The sequence below is a fragment of the Suricata suricatta genome, chromosome 13 (genome assembly GCF_006229205.1).
Source record: "Suricata suricatta isolate VVHF042 chromosome 13, meerkat_22Aug2017_6uvM2_HiC, whole genome shotgun sequence".
NCBI classification, from domain to species: domain Eukaryota; kingdom Metazoa; phylum Chordata; class Mammalia; order Carnivora; family Herpestidae; genus Suricata; species Suricata suricatta.
The window spans coordinates 34,866,476-34,890,271 of NC_043712.1; the positions used below are offsets into that span (position 1 = coordinate 34,866,476).

A 23,796-nucleotide genomic window follows, 5' to 3' on the forward strand; every position below is an offset into this window, starting at 1 on the left:
GTCTCATTCCAACAAGACAAAAAAAAAAGTCCCATGTGTGTAAATAAAAAATCTTACTTTATTAAAATCTTTACTGAATTAAAAAATGTTACTTTTTGTATTTGATAATTATCAACATTTATAAAATGTTTGTGTTGTTTTACTCAACAGTACACTACTAATAATTATAATGTTAACTCAATCTACAAGAAAAGAGATTTTGACACTCAGATTTTTGGTTAGAGACAAAAATGATCTTTTGACTGCTCTCTAACTTATCTTCAAAAAAAAAAAAAAAAAAGGAAACAGGGGTGCCTGGGTGGCTCAGTCAGTTAAGCATCAGACTTTGGCTCAGGTCATGATCTTGCTGTTTATGGGTTCGAGCTCCGCACTGGACTCTGTGCTGCGGACAGTTGCGAGCCTAGAGCCTGTCCGGCCCCTCCCCTACTTGCCCTGTCTCTCTCTCTCTCTCTCTCTCTCTCTCAAAGAGAAATAACATTTTTTTTTAATTTTTAACAAAAAAAAAAAAGAAATAGCCACAGATATATACTAAGAGACCAGTGAATTCTCACCAGGAGAACAAAGAAAAACAAAGAAACTAAATGATATGAGGGATGATAATTAGAAACAAATGAGCACTCAGGGTGACTTCAAACACTAAAAAGAATTTAACAGGTCCAAAAAGACTCTCATCAAAAGAGACCCATCTTCCCTTAATATAAAAACAATAAACTTTATACACATTAAAATCAAAACCACATATTGAATGGGCTGTTTCAGGAGGGAACACTCCGCTCAGTCCTAGAAACACCTCTGTATGTGAGAAAGAGGCTGATTACAAAAAGGACTTCATGATGTAACTTTGAGGGTCAGTTTGAATACATTCTAGAACTCACATCTATCTAGCATGAAAGAGATGGACATTTAGTAAGGGGATCGTGAGAAGGTGCAGGAGATTCTAATCTCCAGAAACACCTGTAAGACTAGGAAACATCTGTAGGAAAATGGACCCCACGGACTTCAGATATGTACTGCTGCCTGCCATTAAAACTAAGGACAAAGTAACCTCTTTTTAAAACCAGAGATTTATATATAACTTGCAATCTAGAAAACTAGTCAAACAAGCTATAGAAAGGTTATTCTAATAAAAGTAGTAACTAGAACATCAGAGCAAATTTGGGTTGTAAGTTACAAAACTGATCTATAGATATTTTTAAAGTGATTTTAACTTACCCCTAGTGCATTCTTATCCATGATTTTTATAGCTACCATTTCTCCAGTGAGGATATGGCAGGCAAGTTTGACCTTTGCAAAGCCACCTAAGCATAGGAAAACGTGTGGTGAAGAGATAAGCAAGAGTAACCTAAAACCATCATAGAGCAGCCTGAGGTCTCAGGCACAAACACCTCCCACGTGCTTTTTGTTTTTTAATAAGGATTTTATTTTTAAGTAATTTCGAAACCCAACGTGAGGCTCAAACTCACAACCCCAAGATCAAAAGTTGCATGCTCTGAGACGGCCAGGTGCCCCTCCATATGCTTCTAAAAGGCTCAATCAATCCATATTTTCCTGAAAGTTTGTGGCACTTTCTTCCTGTTGCTTCCAAAGTACTTGCCATGGCTTTAATCTCTCCTCATCCAAAGTCTAGCTGAAGATTTTTTTTACCATGATAGTACATATTTTTAACATTGTAATGAATTACTGCAATAACCTTGTAACATCTCTCTGCTCCTGCCCCTGCCTCTCCTAGCCCAATCTTTTCAGAACCAAGCAGCTAGAGTGACCCTTAAAAACAAAGGTCAGGGATACCTGGGTGTCTCAGGTGGTTATGCGTCAGAGTTTGGCTCAGGTCATGATCTCACAGTCTGAGTTTGAGCCCCACATCAGGCTCTGTGCTGACAGCTCTGAGCCTGGAGCCTGCTTCAGATTCTGTATCTCCCCTCTCCCTCTCTCTCTCTCTTTCTCTTTCTCTGCCCCTCCCCTGCTCTTGCTCTGTCTCTCTCAAAAATAAAATAAAAATCTAAAAAAATTATTAGAAAGAAAAAAGGTCAGATAGATCACTCCTTGGCTCAAAACTCTCCAGTGACTTTTATTCTAAATAAAATGGCCTATAAGCCCTCTCTTATTCTCCTCCCTCTTGCTCCACTTTTTCTTTCTAAAGTAGGTTGAAGAATTTTAAAACTACACAGGTTAACCTGAAAAGCTCATGACTGCCCAAATGCACTGTATTCTCAAATAGTTGATCTGTCCTCTGCCTCCAGGGAAAAAAATGATTACCTGTCCCAATAGTTTCATATAATTCATAGTATTTGAGAAGTTCATCATAATCTTTCATAGTCCACCTGGATGTTTCTACAAAATTACAAAAGGAACCTGAAAGACAGAAATAGTACATGATCAAAATAGGAACTACTATGAGGTTATCTTGTAAGTGCACATATAAATACATCTTAGGCATATAAGTGATACCAAAAAAAAAAAAAAAAGATTCACTACATGGTAAAAAAAAAAAAAAGGAAAAAAATTAAAAATCTAGATTCCTAGCTTATACCGTACCAATCAATTCCAAATCAAGTAAAGATTTCTATATGAAAGATAAACCTTTAAATTTTTTTTAAAGAATATTGCCATGATTTTAGGACAGAAGAGAATCTTTTTAACTGATAAAGTGCTAATCATAAAAAAATTAAATGTTAAAATTAAGAACTTTTGCCCACCTAAAGATATCCTTAAAAAAAAGAAAATAAATGTGAGAAAATATTTGTAACACTTATAATGGATTTTATCCAGAATATACTGTATACAATATAAAAGACAACCCAAAAGAAAAATAAGCAAATGAAATAAAAAGGCATTTCATAAAGAAACACAAAGGACCAATAAAAACATGGAAAAAAGTTCAATTTTATTAGTTATCAGGGAAATGCAAATTAAGATTCCACTTGTAAGATTTTCTGTGAATGGAGGCAAGGGCAAGAGGCAAGGAAGAGACCAAGTTAAGGAGCAAAGAAAGCCTTTATTGGGGTCTGCAGTCCCCGGGCGAGGTTCCGCCACTCAGGTGAGGAGAATCAGGGAAGTCGTGTCCGACACGAAGGAACAGGGCATTTTACAGGGCGAGGGTTCCGGGTTTGGGGCCGGGGCTGGACGGGCCCGGTTAGGTCTTTGGGCGGGCTATGAGGTCGGTCAAAGTCCTGGGATTGGTTGCCCGGGCCTTCTTCAAAACAAGGGAGCGGAAAAATTCCAGGTATGCGGGTGGGGAGGCTGTCTGGTGCCTAGGGCTTTCTTCCCGTCCCACCAGAATGGCCACTTGGTCGCCATCCGGGGGTAACTCTTACACCAATGATACACAATTTTAAATAACATATGATATATATTTTATTGCTATGCTCTATAACTTATATATTGTTACATACACAGTTGATCCTCGAACGGTGCAGGAGTTAAAGGCACCGACCCCCTTGCACAGTTGAAAATCCACACAACTTTAGACTATCCTAAAACTTACCTCGGAACAGCCTACTGTTGACAGGAAGCCTTATCAAAAAAATAAGCACATATTAATTAGCACATATTTTGTATTTCATATGTATTACATACTATATTCTTATAATAAAGTAGGCTAGAAAAAAGAAAATGTTAAGAAAATCATAAGAAAGGAACACCTGGGTGGCTCATTCGGTTAAGTGTCCAACTGTTGATTTTGGCTCCAGTCATGATCTCAAAGTTCATGGACCAAACCCCGTGGGGAGCTCTGTACTCTGGGGTCTCTGTCTATCTCTCTTCTCCGCCCCTCCCCCCCTCCTGCTTGCATGCACTCTCTCAAAACAAATAAACTTTAAAAAGAAAAAATCCACAAGGAGAGAAAATACATTTACAGCACTGTACCATATTTATCAAAAAAAATCCATGAATAAATGAATTCACACATTTCAAAATCATGTTGTTCTAGGGTCAACTATACTTTCAAGTATGTAACAAATAATATATAAAAATTAGTTGTAAAAAACGTCTTCAGTAGATCTTGTTTGATTTTTGTCTGAGTTTTAAAATTAGGTAGAATTTTTTTTAAATGTAGGAATAGGGCCCTATTGTGTACATGAATACATAAGGTCACGCTCAGCTTTGTCTTATTTGTGGAGGATATGCTCTGAGTTGACTTTAACTAGAGATTAGCAGTGTATCTGGCAGAAGTGCTACTGCAATCAGACTGTCAACCCTGCATTTTGCTTATTCATTTATCATACGGATGTGTTTACCAAGCACCAGACCTGCGCTTTGCACTAAGCCTTATAATGGAGAAGGAAAGAAATGTGGTTCCCGCCCTCGTGAATCCCGCATTCTAGCAGAGAAGACAAAAAGCAAATAATAGAGAAATAATTAAAATTGGTCATAAATACTGGGAAAGAAACAACAATGGTCAGAATAGGTTGCTGAGAAGGTAATATTTAAGTCAAGATCTGATTTAAAGGATGAAAAGGGAGAAAAAAAAAAACCAGTCCTCAGGCAATCAGATTGAAAGGCAATTAAAATGATGATCTTTTCTTAGGCTGACTGCTGTTTTCTCACCAGTGACTTCTCCTACCTCCAGCTTCCTAAGATACACACGGGCTGAAATGCCCAGCTCTTTGACAGCATCCATTCTAAAATGGGTCCTTGCCTCCCTAATCCTTTTTTAAAATCACCAGAAGCTCATATCCTGGAAGACCCTTCTCAGTTCCTAGCAAGTATGGTTTCCATTGTTGCAGCAAGCTCACTACACCTAATATTTTTTTACTACAGATGTGTTCTTAATGGTTTTTGGTCGGTAGCCCTTAACAGGAATTGTTAGCCCAAAAAGAATGAGAAGACGAGCATTGGGAAAAGAGGGAATTTTAGGAGCAAAGATTCCAGGGATAAAGAAGAAAAAAAAGGTTGACATGTACTGAACTGAAATTGCTTTTAAAGGTACCAGCAAATGGAAATGTAGATTTAGAGTAGGAACAGGGGATTAGCCACATGAAGAAGAAAGAATATTGGATCTCTCTCACACCACACACAAAACCAATTACAGTTAGTGTGAAGACTTACAAGTGAAAGACAAATCTTTAAAATGAAGACAGCTAAGGTCTTGCCCACACCAGACCTATAGCTAGGAGTGGGAAAAGGCAAAAAGAAACAGCAAGGTAAGAATTAAAAAAATACAGTCTCATGGAAGCCAAGAAGGAAGAAAAAAGAAAACAGTAAACGAAAGTTTCTAGGAAGTAGATTACTAAAGTTTTCTAAATGTACTCATTTATAGGTCAAGTCCGAGGACATGAGTTTTGGTGCTGCAAAGTGGAGCTTTCATTATGGGTAGACAGGGTGTGAAAGATCTCTGAACCTATACAGAAATGGTTTCTTTAAGGGACTCTCCTTCCCAGAGGCTGGTATGGAAGGACAGGACTAGGGGTTTCACGTTGGAGGAGTTGCCCCAACACCCCTTAGAAAGCCAAGCAGGAATCAGGAGGCCCAGAAAGTGGAGGTCACTGAGTCAGGCACAAAGAATGCCACGTATAAGGCCAGCACACCACACCAGGACTCTAAAGTTCACAAAGGGGTTTGAGGCCAATGCCCTCTGCCTGGCCCGACCCCTGTGCACAAATCTCCCTTGGTGACCTAACAGAGGAGTAGCTGTGACAGAACAGGGTTCGGGATCCTCGGACCCGTTCTAACATTTCAAAAAATTGAGGACATGCATATCCAACTGGGACTGGGAAGCAAATTCCACCTGGAAACTTGATTACTCCCTCTCAGTGGTGGGCACCTGGTGCTGTGCTCCTTTCGAGAGCCAGACAGCCTTCCTTCACCAACAGGCAGAGCTCTAGCAAGCCCACCAAAGGCTCACATTGATGGTGGCCAGTACCATGTTCACTACCTTCTCATTCTCTGTTCTTCATCGTGTCTCATCCAGAGCTGACTGGCCAGAATGTTAAGCCTTAACAATGGTCATGACTTTGGAAGATCTAGAATGCAAGTCCAACCTCAGAAGTGTGGTGAGTTTATAAAAGGAGAAGTGTGACTAGGTGGCTCGTCAGTTGAGCGTCCGACTTTGGCTCGCGGTTGACAAGTTTGAGGCTCACGTCCGCGCTGGTCTCTGTGCTGACAGCTCAGAGCCTGGAGCCTACTTCGGATTCTGTGTGTGTGTGTCTCCCTCTGCCCCTCTCCTGCTCATGCTCTGTCTCTGTCTCAGAAATAAAATAAACATTAAACAAAATTTTATAAAAGAAAAGGAGGTCCTTAAGATAGTGAGGATGAGGCATCTTCTTAAATCAAGGTACAGAAAAAATTAAAATAATCAGCAAAAGCCCAAGAGCTGCAAAAGATATTTTTTCAAACATCCTTTTAAATCTCCTTTTAAAATGCATAAAACACTCTGATTCCACAAATCATTTTACTTAGAGATAAAAGATAAATTATGGTCAGCTAGTAAGCTTTCTTGGTCTATGAACGGAACACTATAGTGGAAGCTTTGGAAAGAAAATTAAAACTCGAGGAAAATCATCAGCCTTAAAAAAAAAGTTTTAATTTCAATGCCAAAGCTATTATGGCAAGAAAAATAAAGATCATGGGCAAAAGACATTCTGATCCAATAAATAGTAGCCATTTCCTAGGAAGAGATGGCATTGGACCAACTTAATTAGCATAATGAACTTTTTTTTTTAATTTTTTTTTAATGTTTTATTTATTTTTGATACAGAGAGAGACAGAGCATGAGAGGGGGAGGGGCAGAGAGAGAAGGAGACACAGAATTGGAAGCAGGCTCCAGGCTCTAAGCTAGCTGTCAGCACAGAGCCTGATGCGGGGCTCGAACCCACGAACGTGAGATCTGACCTGAGCCGAAGTCGGAGGCTTAACCGACTGAGCCACCCAGGCGCCCCCATAATGAACTTTTAATCTAGCTGAACCTGCATGAATGCGGGAGGGCAATAGAAGAAGCAAAATCAGGCCACAGAAAGTTGGAGATATAAAATGGAACTTTAAAAAAATTGTTTTTAGTTTATTCATTTTGAGAGAAAGAGAGACAGAATCCCAAGCAGGCTCTGTACCATTAGCAGAAAGCCCGATGCAGGGCTCAAACTCACAAACCACAAGATCAGGACCTGAGCTGAGATCAAGAGTCAGAGCCCTCCAGGCGCCCCAAAATGGAACATTTCTGCTTCCACTGGAGTAGCAAGTTACTTCAGGCAAGGAGATATGACAGCAGTCATCTTTATTCTCACCGGCACCTGAGGCACAGGATAAAATATGTCCTTAACAGCAGTACTAATTCAGAAATCTTTTATAAAAAGTCTTTGTCAGCAGGGCAAAAGGTGGGAATGAAATGGAACCACCCCCAAAAAGGCAGGAATCATAGGAACTAAGAAATTTCAAAACAGGCAACAATAGCAGTAAGGGAATAGTCAACACAAAAAAATCTTTGGGCTCGTGGGGCACCTGGCGGCTCAGTCAGTGGAACATGTGACCCCTGATCTCACAGTTGGGAGACTGAGCCTCCTGTTGAGTGTAGAGATTACTTAAAAATAAAATCTTGGAAAAAAAAGAAAGAAAAAAGAAAAAGAAATCTTCAGGATCCTAATGAGGGAGGAGAGAAAGAGCAGAAGATTAGAAATGGGGAAATGTCAGGCTATAAATCTGTTCAGAGGGGCGCCTGGGTGGCTCATTCGGTTAAGCATCTGGCTTCGGCTCAGGTCATGATCTCACGGTTCATGGGTTCAAGCCCTGCACCGGGCTCTGTGCTGACAGCTCAGAGCCTGGAGTCTGCTTCAGATTCTGTGTCTCCTTCTCTCTCTGCACCTCCCCTGCTCACGCTTTCTCTCTCTGTCTCTCAAAAATAAATTTAAAAACATTTAAAAAGATATTTATAAATCTGTTCGGAAAGCAGCCTGCTACAAAAGTAGGCCATCAGGTTCATTAGAGAACAAAGTCCAACTAAGGCAATATTGGGGTATTGATAACACAGGGGCTAATGAGGAGACACAAAGAGACATTTCAAAGCTTAAAAACCATGAGATGGAAATGGACAAAAGCCTCACAAAATATAAAAATCCTACTTGCCCCCACTGCACATACCTAAATTCCATATAAAGGACTGGGCAATTCCAATTGTCACACTCAAAAGGAGAAAAGCATTTGTATGATGCTGGAAGTCACATCTCCAGATAAGGAATATAAGAATTCACAATTAACTTTTCTTGATCGATTTCTCCCAAGTGAATTTTGAACTTCCAGGTCACAGCCTCGAGTCAATTACGAGATCACCTTGTGCCAATTTAAGTTGGAATCATGCACCTTCTCTTTTTTTGTCTTTATCTTCTCCCCCCACCCTTACAGTACACCATGCTTTTGGGTGAGTAGCACAAATGTGGGCCTGCATTATACCTACTGAATCCAGGTACCATCATTTTTGCTACTTTTAGAAGAAAACTGGTGTCTGCACTGCAAACTGCTTTAATGACAACAGGTTTTACTTGGTTTTTAAATTTTGTTGGGGGGTGCCTGGGTGGCTCAGTCGGTTGAGCTTCCAACTCCAGCGCAGGTCATGATCTCATGGTCCATGGGTTCGAGCCCCCCATTCGGCTCTGTGCTGACAGCTCAGAGCCTGGAGCCTGCTTCAGATTCTGGGTCTCCCTCTCTCTCTGACCCTCCCTAGCTTGCTCTCAGTCTCTCTCTCAAAATAAAATCATTAAAAAAAATTTTTTTAATAAATAAATTTTGTGGATGTGGAGTTGGCTGCAAATATTCTTAAGTGCCCTGTTTATCCTCAGAAGTTTGGAAATACAGAACACAGGAAGGACAAGGCTGGAGGAACCCAACTTAGCAGCTGTTTAGAGGAGGTGTATGATCAATGTGGAAGGCAGCCTCTCACTGTGGACAATGAAGAAAACTACACTCCAATCAGTGACCTGAATGCCCTCTGATCCTCTTGAGTGTGATTACGTAGAATTGGGGACATAAACAACTGATATACTGCACTTCCCTGAGGAAACAAGAACTGCTTAGGTAATAGGTTTATCACGAAATTTTACAGAAAAGCAACAAATTGGGGGCAATTTCTTACTAATAGTATTATTTGGGCTATGCTATTACTTCTGGGTGATACATTTACCTCATCTGTGAGCTTGCTAAGATACTAATGCTGAGGATCTTTCAAATGAGAATACCAAATAGTTTATAATGTGTCCTTGTAATTGATACATTTAATTAACATCCTGCCCAGCTCCCCTGCATAGGCTTCTAGGAGCACTAACGAAGAGGCATTCATTCCTAAAGACGTTCAGGGACTCATTTGTCCATCTGGTTGGTCCACATTAGACACACAGGAAAGATAGATCCACTGGTGAAACAAGCCCGTGAGGGTGCAGTAAGGGAGTTTCTAATTTCTCCCAAACAACATAATAAAAAGAAACCAAACTCTGAACAAAAAAGTTAGGGAATACTGACTTGTAAGCAAAACTTCAGGTACCTCTGAAACCCACCGCCACTTTACCCCGTTTCACTACCAAAGAGAAATACCAAAGGTAAAGCTCAAGTATTCATCCAAGGTGCTTTCTTGGGACGCTCGCCTCTGGGAGTTTCCCTTTTTCCCACCGGTTTCCTGGTGGTGCTGCTTCTTTTACTGCTTTGGCAGTCAGGGAATATCCCTCTTCGTGTGAGTCCCTTCCTTAATCCACTACTTGGGAAGGAGAAGGAAGGGGAGGATTTGGACTCTGAAAAGGTGGTAACACACAACACGTTTCCTTTTGAACCGCACTGCCCCAGTAAACTGGGTTGTATGAACAGAAGTAACTTGGATCCCTTCCTTCAACTTGTTTTCGCGGAGACAGTCAGGGTCACGAAAATGTGGCGTGGAAATTCACAACCCTCGCAGCATCCTCCGCGGCAAACGCTCTGCCCGCATCTCAATAACCCGCAGGTGGGTTCGCTGATAATCCCCACTCAGAAACGAGAAAACGGGGGGGGGGAGGGTCGGAAAGGCTGACTGTATCAACCGGGAAGTGGGTTCGTAAGGTGGGGTTCGGGGAAATTCTCCAATTATCCGGTGAGCCAGGAACAAGCTGGGCTCGCGCCGCTACTCCCCCACGCCGCGCACAGTTCCGACCCCGGCCCTCACCTACGGCGGGAGACACTGACCTGAAGGGTGGAGGGGAGGAGGGCCGGGCTGGGTGGGCCGGGTAGAAGCACACAGGACGCGGCCAGGCGTCCCGGGCGAGGCAGCTGGTACCCAGAGCCCCTTAGCAAGCTTTGGGATCGTCGGGTTCCGGCCGCTTCCGCCCGCCAAGGAAATCAAACCTCCCGGGCCGGAAGGGGCGGGCGCGGCGGGGGCGCGCGCGCGGAGCCGGGGATGGGTGAGTCGGGGACACGCGAGCGCTCGGACCTGTACCGGAAAGGGCTGGGCAGGGAACCCGGCGGCCAGTTTTTCTCGGGTGGGCGAGGTCCTGTGACTTGACGTTTTGGCCTTTAGGCTGGGTACGCCTTCACCGGAGGGCGTGTGAAGAATCTCCAGGGGGCGTGGACGAACAAAGTTTCCACGTGGTTCCACCATCTTACGCCCTGCTTCCTAAAATTGATCTGCCGAGAAGTCGCTGGTCCTAACTGTTCTGATTTCGTCCTCCCTTGCCCATCAAACAAAATCTCACAAAAATGTGTTGGCACCAGGAATAACACCCCCAGGGGCCAAATTAATTGTCCATTAAGTAATTCAGGGTACCAAAATCACTAACCCAGTATCGCAATGGAAATCTCTACAGTTCACGATCTGGTAATTATGTGATTTTCATCGCTGTATGAATTACAATTGTAATGGTAACTAACTCTGGAAAAAAATTAAAAATCATAGCCACAGGAAAGAGCATTAAGTATAAATTTGCGTATGTATTTTTTTAAAAAGACATGACTTTTGGGGCGCCTGGGTGGCTCAGTCGGTTAAGCCTCCGGCTTCGGCTCAGGTCGGATCTCACGTTCGTGGGTTCGAGCCCCGCGTCGGGCTCTGTGCTGACAGCTAGCTCAGAGCCTGGAGCCTGCTTCCGGTTCTGTGTCTCCCTCTCTCTCTCTGACCCTCCCCCTCTCATACTCTGTCTCTCTCTGTATCAAAAATAAATAAAACATTAAAAAAATTTAAAAAAAAAAGACATGACTTTTTTTTAGAGCAGTTTTAGTTTCACGGGGAGCTTGAGGGAAAGGTACAGATCGCTCCTAAACACTGTGCTCCCACTCATGCATAGCCACCAAATCACCGAAGGGGTATATTTGTTCCAACTGATGAACCTACATTGACACTCAATGACCATAGTTCATATCAGTGTTCCCTCTTGATGTGTACATTTTATGAGTTTAGACAAATGCATAATGACATGTATCCACCATTATAGTATCAGAGTAGTTTCACTGCCCTAAAAATTCTCTGCTCTACGTACCCATATATATATTATAAATATATGATTTATACCTATTATGCATATACATATAATATATGTAATATATATGATATATGTATTATATATCACATGACATATGTATCATATAACATATGTATTATATAATACATATAATATATGTATTATATATAACTGTATATGATATATTTATTTATAATATGTATCACATATATAATTTTTTACCACTGTGAAGTAAAATAGGGTGCTGGATAAAAGGTTTTCAAGCAGAAAAAATTACATTAAGATAGCATTCTATGGAATAGAAATATTAGGAAGGGGGGAAGGAGAAATGAGGAAGTGTTAAAAAGAAGCTGTGGGGGCACCTGGGTGGCTTAATCAGTTGAGTGTCAGACTTTTTATTTCAGCTCAGGTCATGATCTCACAGTTGGTTCAATCAAGCCCAGGTAGGGCTCTATGCTGTCATCACAGAGCCGGCTTGGCATTCTCTCTGTCTCCCTCTCTCTCTGCCTCTCTCCCTCTTGTGTGCTCACTTGCCTGATCTCTCTCTCTCTCTCTCCTTATCTTCCTCTCTCCCTCTCTCTCTCTCAAAATAATAAACATTTAAAAAAGAAGGAGGAAAAGAAGCTGTGTATTTTTGTGTAACTTTTTCATGGATGATGGTGGGTATCAGATCACTCACTATTTCCAGTCCAGTGGATTTCTTTAAAGGGTTGATGTTACAGCTTGAGTCTAAGATGTACATAACAATCCAGCTTTTTAAAGAAATATTTCTAATAATCCAAAAATTATGTCCTTTGACCATTCAAAATTATAAGAAAATTTAGATGTCTACTTTTTCAAAGTTATTTTGAGTATACATATTTTAAAGAGTTTGGATATTATTGAATTAAGGAGGGTAATTATGCCACAAGGTAAAACAGTTCAGTAAAAGGAGGCAGGGCTCTGAGTTGTGAGGTCTGAAATAAATGCCTGATCCTCTCTGGGCCTATTTCCTCATATGGATTTTAAGGAGGTTGGATTATGATTGGGCTGCTCCCTGTTTCATGAATCACTAACTGGGTGGGTCTGGGCATTTGGGATGTAACGTCTTTATCAATAATTACACCATTAGCAGCAATAATAAAATCCACTATGATTTTTTTGAGCAGATAATGTGCACTTACATGCATCATCTCTAATATCAAATGTCTGCCCCTCTCATACAGGGTAATACGTGCTATTCATTCTTCCATCGGTCTACCCTATGCCAGACCCTCTGTTCAGGGCAATGCCAGGAAAAGGAATAAAAGAGACGTGGCTTCTGCCCAAAGTAGCTCACACACAGAAGAGCCTGATTCAAATTCATAAACAACCAACTCTAATAAAGGGCCAAACAAAAGTACTAAATATCAGTGCACACAGTCATGCTGATTAGAGCTCAAAGAAGAAAGCAATAATTTCTGACCAGGAGATTGAAATATTTTGTACTGGAGTTACACCTTGGGAAAAGAAAAAAAAAATCTGAGAAGGGAAGAACATTCCCCAGACAGGGCAAGGTATGTATGCAGAAGCACAGAGGCAAGAAAATACAAGTCTCTTCAGAGAAAGGAATGTTGGGTAGAACACAGGGAACGGGGGTGTGGCAAGAAAGGAAGAGCAGATAAGTGGAGACCCACCTTAAATGTGCCAGGCTAGAATTGTGTGGGATGTTGACCAGGAGAGGGAGATAAACAGATGTGCATTTCAGAAAGACCAAGCAGGGTAGGAACCATGCTTCTCCAGTGGCAGAATGGATGCCCGGATGTAAGTACTACATGCGGCTAAGTCATTAGTGGGGACGGGAAGCAAAGGCTTCAGTCCATTCATAGCTATGCTGCTTCCCTGACTAAGCAAGCCCAGGTTAGACGACCTCAGGCTACAAACCACCTCTTGATTCCTATAACCCATCCAAGAGAAATTGGGAAGTCACAAAAATTTAAGTTTTAGGCCTATAATCTTGCTAGAAAAGGAGATAGCTCTAAAAAACCTGCTAAAAATACTTCAGAAACTTGATTTTGAAAACTACTTTGGGAATTTGTCAAATTTCCTAATTCTGATTATGAAACTGTTATATAAGAGAATGTCCTTGTTCTTGGAAAAACCCAGAGAGAGCTAGAGAGAGGAGGATGATGATGATGATGATGAGTAAAATGTGGAATTAATGAATCTGGGTAAAAGGTGTGTGGGAGTTCCTTGTTCCATTCTATTCTTGCAACTTTGCAATAAGTTTGAAATTGTATCAAAATACAAAGTAAGCAAAAAATGTCAGGAATATGTTTCTTAATTCTGTTTATCCCTTAGCCCCTTAGCACCTACCACAGGATCTTAACATTACTGTAAACAATGGTTTATCTCTTGAGTTTCCATTCTCTACAGACACTGTCCTGGGGGTTGTAGATACATTATTTCTAATCCTGCAGAGTAGAAACTCTTATTCCCATTTTACAGATAAGGAAACTGAGGTTTAAGAAGTTTAGTTATCTAGAAAGAAGCAGGGCCAGGGATCTGAAGCCCAACCGTTTTCTGCTGTAGTTGCTTTAATGCTTGCTGAATTGAATACAAGAGAAATTTGAACAACTAAAGTTTAAGGTACATACAAATTTAAGAGACTTTATGAATTAATAAGAATGATGATGAACACCTTCACCAAAAAAGCACCCTCATCAATAGGCAAAGGCTAAAGATTACGCATGAGAATGTTATGCAACCAATTTTTCAAAAGAATTAGGTAAATATACTGCCATTGGGGTTTCCAGGTAAAAAGCAACATATTAGGGACATATTTATATTTAAAAATTATCCACTATTTATCCAAAATTCAATTTTCACAGAGCACCATATATTTTTAATTGCTGTATCTGGCAACCCTAAACACCATGGAAGAATGTCGTGAATGGGATCAGTTTCTTAATTTCTCTTTCGGCTGCTTCATTTTTGGTGTATAGGAATGCAACTGATTTCTGTACATTGATTTTGCACCCTGCGACTTTACTGAATTCATTAATCAGTTCTAGAAGGCTTCTGGTGGAGTCGATTGGGTTTTCCATATTGCATGTATTTTTAATTGAAATCTTTTTTGAGATAATTATAGATTCACATGCAGTAGTAGTAAGAGAGAATGCGGAGAGATCCCTTATATGCTTTGATCTGTTTCCCTCTAAGAAAAACAAAAAACCAAAAACCTCTTTTTTTTCTGTATTACTACTCACACTAAACACTCTGACACCAGCGGAATGCCTACAATTCAAATCAATTCTGACACGAACTACCTAGAATTAGCATTTGACCACACAGGTTAAGGGCTCAGTCCCACAAAGCCTTACCTACTTCAGATGCCAATCTGGAGTCCAGGTCTCCTGTACTCCAGACCAACCAGGTATAAATCAGGAGTTTCCATGCCCCCCTCCTCAGGTTTGATAATTTGCTAGAGCAGCTCACAGAACTCAGGAAATCAGTTGACTTACTACATCACTGGTTTATTCTAAAAGGATATAACTGAAGAGATGCCCAGGGCGAGGTATGTGGGGAGGGGCTCAGCATGGCTGTGCCCGCAACGGGCAATTCACCCTCGGGGCACCTCCAGGGGTTCAGCTCCCGGAAGCTCTCTGAATGCTTTGCCAAGGTTTTTCCATGGGGGCTTCACCATGAAGGTGTGGTTGATCAAATCATCCGCCTCTCAACCCCCCAGCTTCCAGGTTGGCAGGTGGGGCTGAAATTCCCAATTCTCTAACACAAGGTTGGTTCCTCTGGCAAATGTCAGCCCCTCCATCGTTAGGAGCTTTCCGGGAGACTCCAGCCACTAGTCATCTCATTAACATGGAGACTACACTTACCACTTCGGAGACTCCAAGGGTTTTAGGAGCTCTGTGCCAGAAACAGGGTGGGTGGTAGGCCGACAGCAAATACCGATTTCTTATTATGTCATATCTCCAATGGTAACATTTTGCAAATGAAATTCAACAAAGGTGTTGCACGTATCAATAGTGTGTTCCTTCTTATTGCTGAGTAGCCTTCTATGGTGTGTGAACATGTGTGCGCGCGTGCGTGTGCGTCTGTGTGTGTGTGTGTGTGTGTGTGTACACTCACATGTCGAAGGACATCTGGGATGATTCCAGTTTGGAGCGATTACAAATAAAGCTGTTATGAACATTTGTGTGAGGGCTATTGCATGCATTTTTAAACTGGTTTTTAGGTCTAAAAATAATAGCCCATATAAAAATGTTCAAACATCAACATGACAAAAAAACACAAATAAATTGAAAAGCAAGCAATAAACTGGGAAACATTTACAACTTACGCTTAGGTAAATTGATAGCCGAAATTGCCTCTGGGTGGTGGTGGGGTGGGGTCGGGGAGTGACTGGCTAGAGGAAATGGGAGGAAAGAAGACTTTTTCACCACTTTGGCTTTGTCCTGGTAAAGTTCTTGGTGCATCAGGACCCACAATAAGAAGGATGCCTCGGTGGCCAGGCTCACGTCACAGATCTAAGCCTAAATCACCCTGCACTTACAAGAAACACCTGTCATGAAAACCTAACACCTGTTAGGGACCTGTTAGCCTTAGAAGGAAATTCGTAGTCCTAGCCTATCATGCCTTGTTTCAGTATTACTGCTTCTAATGCTCTATAGAACTCACGCTTGCCCCAAATCCCCCGGGGAAGAGTGCTTCGCTGCTTGTCAGGCACTGTACTCCCCCAATCCACAGATTGTTGTCCTTTGCACAAAGAACATCAGCTCGTTATTAAATTGTATTAGTTTTGTCATTTGACAGTACCTTTTGAATTTTATACCAATGGCCAGTTCCCAAAGGTTTGTTGTGCTCGCGTGAATTAATCCACAAGCTCTGGATTTCCATACTAGTCTTCTGGGACTTTAGTGACTGCTGTGAGCACCCAAAAAACGGGTGTCTTCTGAGTCTGTGAAGCCTGAGCTGTAATTCCCAGGAGAATGCACACTCACCTCTGTGATCATGCAGCCTTATGCACACCTTTCTAGTACTCCACCTAACACGAGGCTCATGCTCAGCTGCTCCCCTAGAGAGATGCTGTAATACAGAGGCCAGAGACCACGTCTGTGTGCCTGCTCCCAACCTGGTACACAGCAGGAGCTCAATAAACTTTCTTTTTGAAATGTAACGTGTGTGTGTACATGTATGCGTGAGAAAGCTCAGCTTACTTTCGAGTTTGAATTCCCATTCTGCCAAAGAAGCAGAAACATAATCTCAGGCTTTCGGAGCCTGAGCCCATTTTATTAGGACCATGGAGGTGAGCATCTGACTGTAGGTCATCAGCCCATGCCAGTGACTGTCACTATGTCTCTCATTCCTGACAGCCAAGACCCTTCCAGTCTAGAAGCTCTCTTCCCTTCTGTGCCATCTAAGAGCATAGAAATCAGGCCTCTCCTCTTTTGGATTTAAAATAATCCCCAAATTTCAACTTTGCCCCATGAGGTTCTGTCCAGAAGGCAGGGCTTGTCCCTCCTTCCACCACCAGGGTCTCTATCTCCATTACTTCCGCTCTGTCTTGTCTTTCTCCCAGTCACAGGAAACCTCTTCTTCATTGGAGGGTAGGGTTTGGGAAGCCCTGCTCTCTCTCATAGAGATTTTGTCTGTTCTTGGAGTCTTCTCTATTTATGGAAAGGTATGTATTTTTGGACACCAAAGTAAGAAAGACTCCTTTGATTTTTTTAAATTTCTATTACATCCCTTTCCTAGGGACATAGAGAACAAAGAAGGAGGAGGTGAGGGAAATAAGTTGAGAGGAGGGTGATAAAACACAGAGAAGGGAATACTGTTAAACATCTCAAAAAAATTATATTCCAGCACACATAACAACTCACTATATTTTTAATGACCTGTGAGTGAATGAGCATTCACACCTGCCAAGGAAAAAAGTTTCCCTGTGTTGTCTCCCAGCTCCGAGCCGGCTGCCATACTGTGTGTGCCTGAGAGCCATGGCCATCAGATGTCATCTGGAGGGTCATCTATGGTGACTGAGCCCCCAGATCACCCTCCTTGGGTACCAATAAATCTTGAAGCAGCTTTCACTGTCAGTTCAGAAGCTATCCATGCTAGCCAGGGCTCCCAGAATCCCTGAAGCTGGATTGGAAGAGGAAAAGCCCAGCCTGTTCACCCTGAGGGGTGTTTCCAAGTTAAGGTGAGCCAGCAGGTCCAAAATCAGAAAGTTTTAGGCCAGAATATTGGGAACAGATGGACTGCTGATCAGGCAACTTTGGACCTGGCTGTTCCACTTCTATTGTGCAGAGTCACCTTGCCTCCTGTGACAGCTGTTGGAGACCCCACCTAGTCATGAATTCCTCACAGCAAAGCCTTCTTGGCTCTGCCTCCCCATAGCAGAGCCAACAGAAGACTCTGGGTAGATCTGAACGGAGGGATAATGAGGAAGTGTAAGCTAAGAAACGACTGTGTCCACAGAAAGAAGGCTCCCTGGCAGGTCTCTAAAACCCCCAACCCCATGGCCAAGATATCACATTGTCCTTGAGAAGGGCATGGAGAGCCCTCAGGGGATCCCAGTGAGTTCACACACCTCCAACCCCCAAGGCAGGGAGGGGTCTGCAGCAGGCCTGGAGCCTTCCAAACCAGGGCCTGAATTCCAAGGCTCTCCACTGAGCAAACATGTACCAAGCACTTGCTGTCCGTGGAGACAGAGATAAAAGCGATGCCACTCATTCATGAGCCCACCCAACAAATAGTCATTGAGCTCTTGCAAGTCCTTGCTCTAGGAGAAGAGTCAGAAAACAAATACATAAACATAGAAGTGATTTTCATTTCAGGAAGTGACTCTTGCTGGCTTAGAAAACTAAGCAGGGACAGGGGATGGAAAGTGAAGTCGAGGGGGAGTCGCTCTTTTAGGTAAGTTGGTCTGAGAAGGCCCCTCTGAGGAGATGGCAGGGGAGCAAAGGTCTGCAGGATGAAAAATAGCCATGAGAAGATAGAGGGGAAAAATCATTCCACACACAGGGACCAACAGAGACAGGTTCTGAGCAGAACCAAGGTTGGCACGTCCAGAGAAGGCCTGTGAGGCTGGTGCCGAGGGAGCAAGAGCAGAGGCCAGTGGTTAGGGAGAGAGGTGGGAGCAACCAGATGGCATAGTGCCCTGCAGCCCGTGGAAGCACTTCAGATTTCCCTCCAGGTGTGAGGGAAGGTCAAGATGAACTGAGGAGTGACATGACCTGATTTACATTTTTAAAAGACCGGAGGCAGCTGTGTGGAGAACTGACTGGAAGGGAGAAGAGCTTAAGCAGTAAGACCCATCAAGAAAGCAATTGCTGTCCTAGTAAATGATGGTGTCTTGGGTATGGGTGGCAGGGATGAATGGTGAAAAGTTGTCGAGATCCTGGATACAGTCTGAAGGCAGGTCCCATGGGACTTGCTGATGGCGTAGACCTTGGGGAGTGAGGAGTGGAGTCAAGGATGTCTCGGGAGTTTTGAGCCAAGCATCAGGGTGAATGGTGATCCCATCAACTAAGCATTAGGTAGTATATTGGAGTAGGGGTATCTAGAATCAAGAATTAATTTTGCAAGGTGCCGGGGTGGCTCAGTTGGTTAAGTGTCCGACTTTGGCTCAGGTCATGATCTCGTAGTCCATGAGCCCCACATCCGGCTCTGTGCTGACAGTGCAGAGTCTGGAAGCTGCTTTGGATTCTGTGTCTTCCTCTCTTTCTCTCTCTCTGCCCTCCCCTGCTCACACTCGCTCTCTCTCTCTCTCTCTCTCTCTCTCTCTCAAAAATAAATAAACATTAAAAAATTAAGATTTAATTTTGCAGTGGCAAGTAGGCAATTAGGTATGTGACTCTGGAGCGGTGGGGTGGGTCAGGAGTAGAGACAGACGAGGGAGTGTTCTGTGCGGAGGTGTCATTTAAGCTCCAGGACTAGCTGAGAGGAATATGAAGAGAATAGGGATGGAGAAGAGGTTTGTGAATTGAACACCTGAACATACCACCAAGATGTGGTCAGGAAGAGGGGTGGCTGAGAAGGTACAAAGGTCAACCATGTGGTGAAGGGAAGCCTGGGAAGGCAGTGCTTCAAGGAGAGAGTGAGAAGTGGTCAGTGCACAATCAGAACTATAAATACCGAGAACAGATTGATGGGTGGCCAGCAGGGAGGGAGTTGAGGGATGGGCAAAAAGGGTGAAGGGGAGTGGGAGATACAGGCTGCCATTTGTGAAATGAGTAAGTCACAGAATAAAAGGCACAGCATAAGGCATATAATCAATGATACTGTAGTTGTGTCATATGGCCAAAGATGGTAGCTAGTCTTGTGGGGAACATAGCATAATGTGTAAACTTGTCAGAAAAAAAATTAAAAAAAAAAACCCCAGATTTGTGGGATCACTATGTTGTACACCCAAAACTAATGTGACATTGTGTGTAAACTATATTCAAATTAAATTTTTTTTTCTTTAAAGCTCCTAGTGGGTAAGTCAGGTGAGAACTGAGAATTAACCAGTGGCTAGGAAAAGTGAAAACCATAGTAACTTCTCAGTGAAACGCCAGGGCGCTTGCCTCACTGAAGAGGAGAAGAGGAGAGGTGAGGAGGTGAATGAAGAGAATCTCGGCAGGAGACAGCCAGCAAGCACCCTCAGCTGGGATTTGGGGGGATGGTTTGATGAAGGTACTACTGACTAAAGTAGGTGGAGAGAGGGCACTAAAGGGAAAGCTGAGACTCCCAGGGAACAGAATATCGGAAGTTGCAAACACCCTGAGAACTGAGGGGCAAGTGGAGCAAACTGTATTAACTGAAGCTGGGTGAGAAGCTATGGAGGAGGAAGCAGGAGTTGTAGTTGTTGAGGGTGGTAGCCATTAAGAAACACTGCAAAGTAGGGAAGAAGCACAAAGAATAAATTGGGTTGAACTCAGTTGGAAGCCATTGAAAGGAAGTAGCTCAGAGAGCCCGGTGATAGAATCCACAGAAGCAAGTTTCCCAGGGCAAAGATGGATGGAAAATGGATTGGGAGGTAGAGAGGAGCAGGACAAACAAAAATCAGCACAGCTTAGAGCTGTAAGCTGGGGGTGGGGGAGGGCGGAGGGGAGGGCGGGTAAAAGAGGTCACCAAGTACAGGCGACTCCAAAATAGACCAGAAGGGACGGCAGCAAGGCACAGAAATGATTAGGAGAACAAATGTAGACCTCAAATCTCAGCTTCACCACTGTTTTGCCATGGACACAATGATTTAATATTCTTGGGTATCATGAGAATTAAAGGTATCACAGGTATAAGGTTCTTGGACTCAATAAATTGTAGCTATTATTATAAAGACACAACCTTCGTTTACTTTAAAAGTAGTTTCTAAGTATCATGTTTAAGAACTGTGGTAATTTAATAAAGTTTCAATAAAGAAGACAAGTCCAGCCTTCCGGCACCTTACACCCAAAGTGTTTCTCTGGTTTTACTTTTTCTACCTGTGACTATGCGTGCTGTTTCCACCCGGTGGCAGCATACCCCAATCATGGATTCCATTGTTTAGAAGGACAACTTCATCTAAAAGACTATGGATGGAAAGACACAGACATTCTGTACCTCCCAAGGAAATGCACAGCACCACCGATGAAGTAGCCTTGCCAAAAAAATCAACCTGATTCTGAATAAGGCTTTGGATCCAACTACCAATTTACAGAAAATACAGGAAGGAGGCTTATTAAACAACTCCAGGAGGGCAGCAAATGAGGCTATGGAAATCTCTCACCTTAGCTTCTTAAAAAAAAAAAACTGGAATAGGAATCTTTAGACTAAATGAGACTGAAGAGACAAAATAACATATCATGATACAAAAAGCATTGATGGGACAATCAGGGAAATATGAATGCTATCTGGATAGGGATGATATTAAAGAATCACTGTCAAATTTTTTAGACGGGCAGGGTTAGTATTGCAGTAATATTTTCCGAAGACATAGGCATACCTTGTCTCACTGTGCTTTGCTTTACTGCATTTTGCAGACACTGTTTTTTTTTTTAATGGACATTTGTAGCAACCCTCGGCCAAACAAGGTTCTTGGCACCATTTTTCCAACCGCATTTGCTCACTTTGTGTCTCTGTGTCACATTTTGATAATCCTCACAATATTTTGATATTTTTCATTATTATTGTGTTGTATTTGTTCTGGTGATCTGTGATCAGTGATTATGATTCTCTGAAAGCTCGAATAATGGTTAGCAATTTCAGCAATACTTCCTTTTTTTAATAGTTTTTTTTAAGTTCATTTATTTATTTTGAGAGAGAGAGAGCTCATGCACTTGAGCAGGGAAAAGGCAGGGAGAGAGAGAATCCCAAGCAGGCTCTTCAGAGAGCCTGACTCATGGCCTGAACCCACAAAACCATGAGATCATGACCTAAGCTAAAACCAAGAGCCAGACATTTAACCAAGTGAGCCACCAGGTGCCCCAGCAATATTTCCTAATTAAAGTATGTACATTGTTTGTTTTTTAGTAACAATGTTATTGCATGCTTAATAGACTATAGTATAGTGTAAACGTGACTTTTATAGGGAAGTCACAAAGTTCATTTGACTAACTTTTTGCGATATTTGATTTATTTCAGTGATATGGACTGATTCTTCAATATCTCCAAAGAAAGAGATACATACTGAAATATAGGTGTAGTGACAGGAATCTGAGACTTATATCAAAATAAACCAAGATGGGGGTAAATGAAGAGGAGGTGGAAACAAAATTGGCCAGGAATTAATTACTGTTGAAGTTGAATAATAGTGCTTAGAAGTTTATTTACTCTTGTGTTATGGACTGTATGTTTGTGCCTCTCTAAAATTCTTGGGACACCTGGGTGCCTCAGTCAGTTAAGCGTCCAACTTTGGCTCAGGTCATGATCTCAGGAGTTGTGGGTTCAAGCCCTGCATTGAGCACTGGGCTAACAGCTCAGAGCCTGGAGCCTGAGTGTGTCTCCCTTGCTCTCTGCCCCTCCCCCACGCGAGCTCTGTCTCTCTCCATCTCTCAAAAATGAATAAATGTTAAAAATTTTTAATTAAAAAATATAAAATAAAATTTTTATGCTAAAACCCTAACTCCCAAGGCCATAGTATATCAGGAGGTGGGACCTTTGGGAGTTAATTAGGTTCAGAGAAAATCATAAGGGTGGAGCCCCCATGATGGGCTTTGTGCCCTTATACACGCAGGAAGAGATATAAGAGCTTCTCTCCGCCATGGGAAGGTGCAGCAAAAAAGCAGTCTGCAAGCCAGTAAGAGGGTTCTCACCGGAACTAGACCATTCTGGCATCCCGGTCTCAGAGTTCCCAGCCTCCAAAACTGCAAGGACTCAATCTCTGTTGTCTAAGCCATCCAGACTAAGGTCTTTTGTGATTGCAACACATATGTATGGTATTTGTGGTCAGCAGACCTGAGTATCACAGGGAATCCTTAGAAATTCAGAGTCTTGGGCCCCACTCCAGATCTACTGAGTCAAAATCTGCACCTTAACGAGCTCCCCAGGTGAATCATAGAAACACTAAAGCTTGAGAAGCACCGAATTATATGATTCTTTCTGCTTTTGGGTATGTTTGCAATTTCTACTATAAAAACAAATTGTGAAAATAAAATTGATATGTATAGCAATATTACATCAAAGATGCTCATCAAATATGGATTGGAGTGAGTTGGATGCTGCCCAGATAACAAATATTTCTAATTTTTTAATCAATACTAATGATAGCATAATTGCTGTGTGTTATGATTAAAAGCATAACATGTACCAACATTTTAACTTTTTTTAACATTTTTAATCTAATTTTAATCTATTCTTTTAAAAGAATTTTTTTAATGCTTTTATTTATTTTTGAGAGAGAGAGAGCATGAGCAGGGAAGGGTCAGAGAGAGAAGGAGTCACAGGATCCAAAGACAGGCTCCAGGCTCTGTCTGAGCTGTCAGCACAGAACCTGTTACGGGGCTTGAATCCATGAACCATGAGATCATGACCTGAGCCGAAGCCGGACGCTCAACCAACTGAGCCACCCAGTTGGTTAATCTAATCTTAAAAAGCTGCTAAAGTAACCACTGTTACAGTGATTTCAGGGATGAATAAACCAAAGTTCAAAGAGGTCAAATGACTCATCGAAGACTCCAAGGCTCCTAAGTGGAAAACCCAGAACGCTAACTGTGGACCTCTAACTCCAGAGCACACCCTCTCACCACCAACACACCACCATTACAGGAATTAAACTATGGTCCACGCATCTGTGGTTTGTTTTTTTATCATTCAGTTTGGGTTTTAGTCTTTTATATGTCTATAAAAAAGGTTCTTCTTATAACAAGGTTTGTTTGACCACGTTCACTTTGACTTCATGCTTTGAGCTCTACTGACTTTCTGCTGGAAAAAATAATGCAGCTGTGGTTTTTAAATCTTACTTTATTCAGAA

At 42.2% G+C, this 23,796-nt stretch overlaps 1 protein-coding gene across 2 annotated transcripts in view; it reads right to left on the reverse strand.

The window, feature by feature from the left end:
• Nucleotides 1-10,178, reverse strand: part of MELK (maternal embryonic leucine zipper kinase) — a 92,300-nt gene extending 82,122 nt beyond the window's left edge. The window contains exons 1-3 of one of the 2 annotated variants that reach the window (XM_029920313.1): nucleotides 10,129-10,178; nucleotides 2,257-2,352; nucleotides 1,213-1,298 (exon numbers count right to left, since the gene is read on the reverse strand). In XM_029920313.1, the coding sequence (XP_029776173.1) occupies nucleotides 1,213-1,298; nucleotides 2,257-2,314 (144 nt within the window). In that variant the 5' untranslated portion in view covers nucleotides 2,315-2,352; nucleotides 10,129-10,178. Of the gene's footprint in view, nucleotides 1-1,212; nucleotides 1,299-2,256; nucleotides 2,397-10,128 lie in introns of those variants that run through there. The other variant, XM_029920312.1, reaches the window with a different exon arrangement.
• Between the last annotated feature and the right edge of the window lie 13,618 nt (nucleotides 10,179-23,796).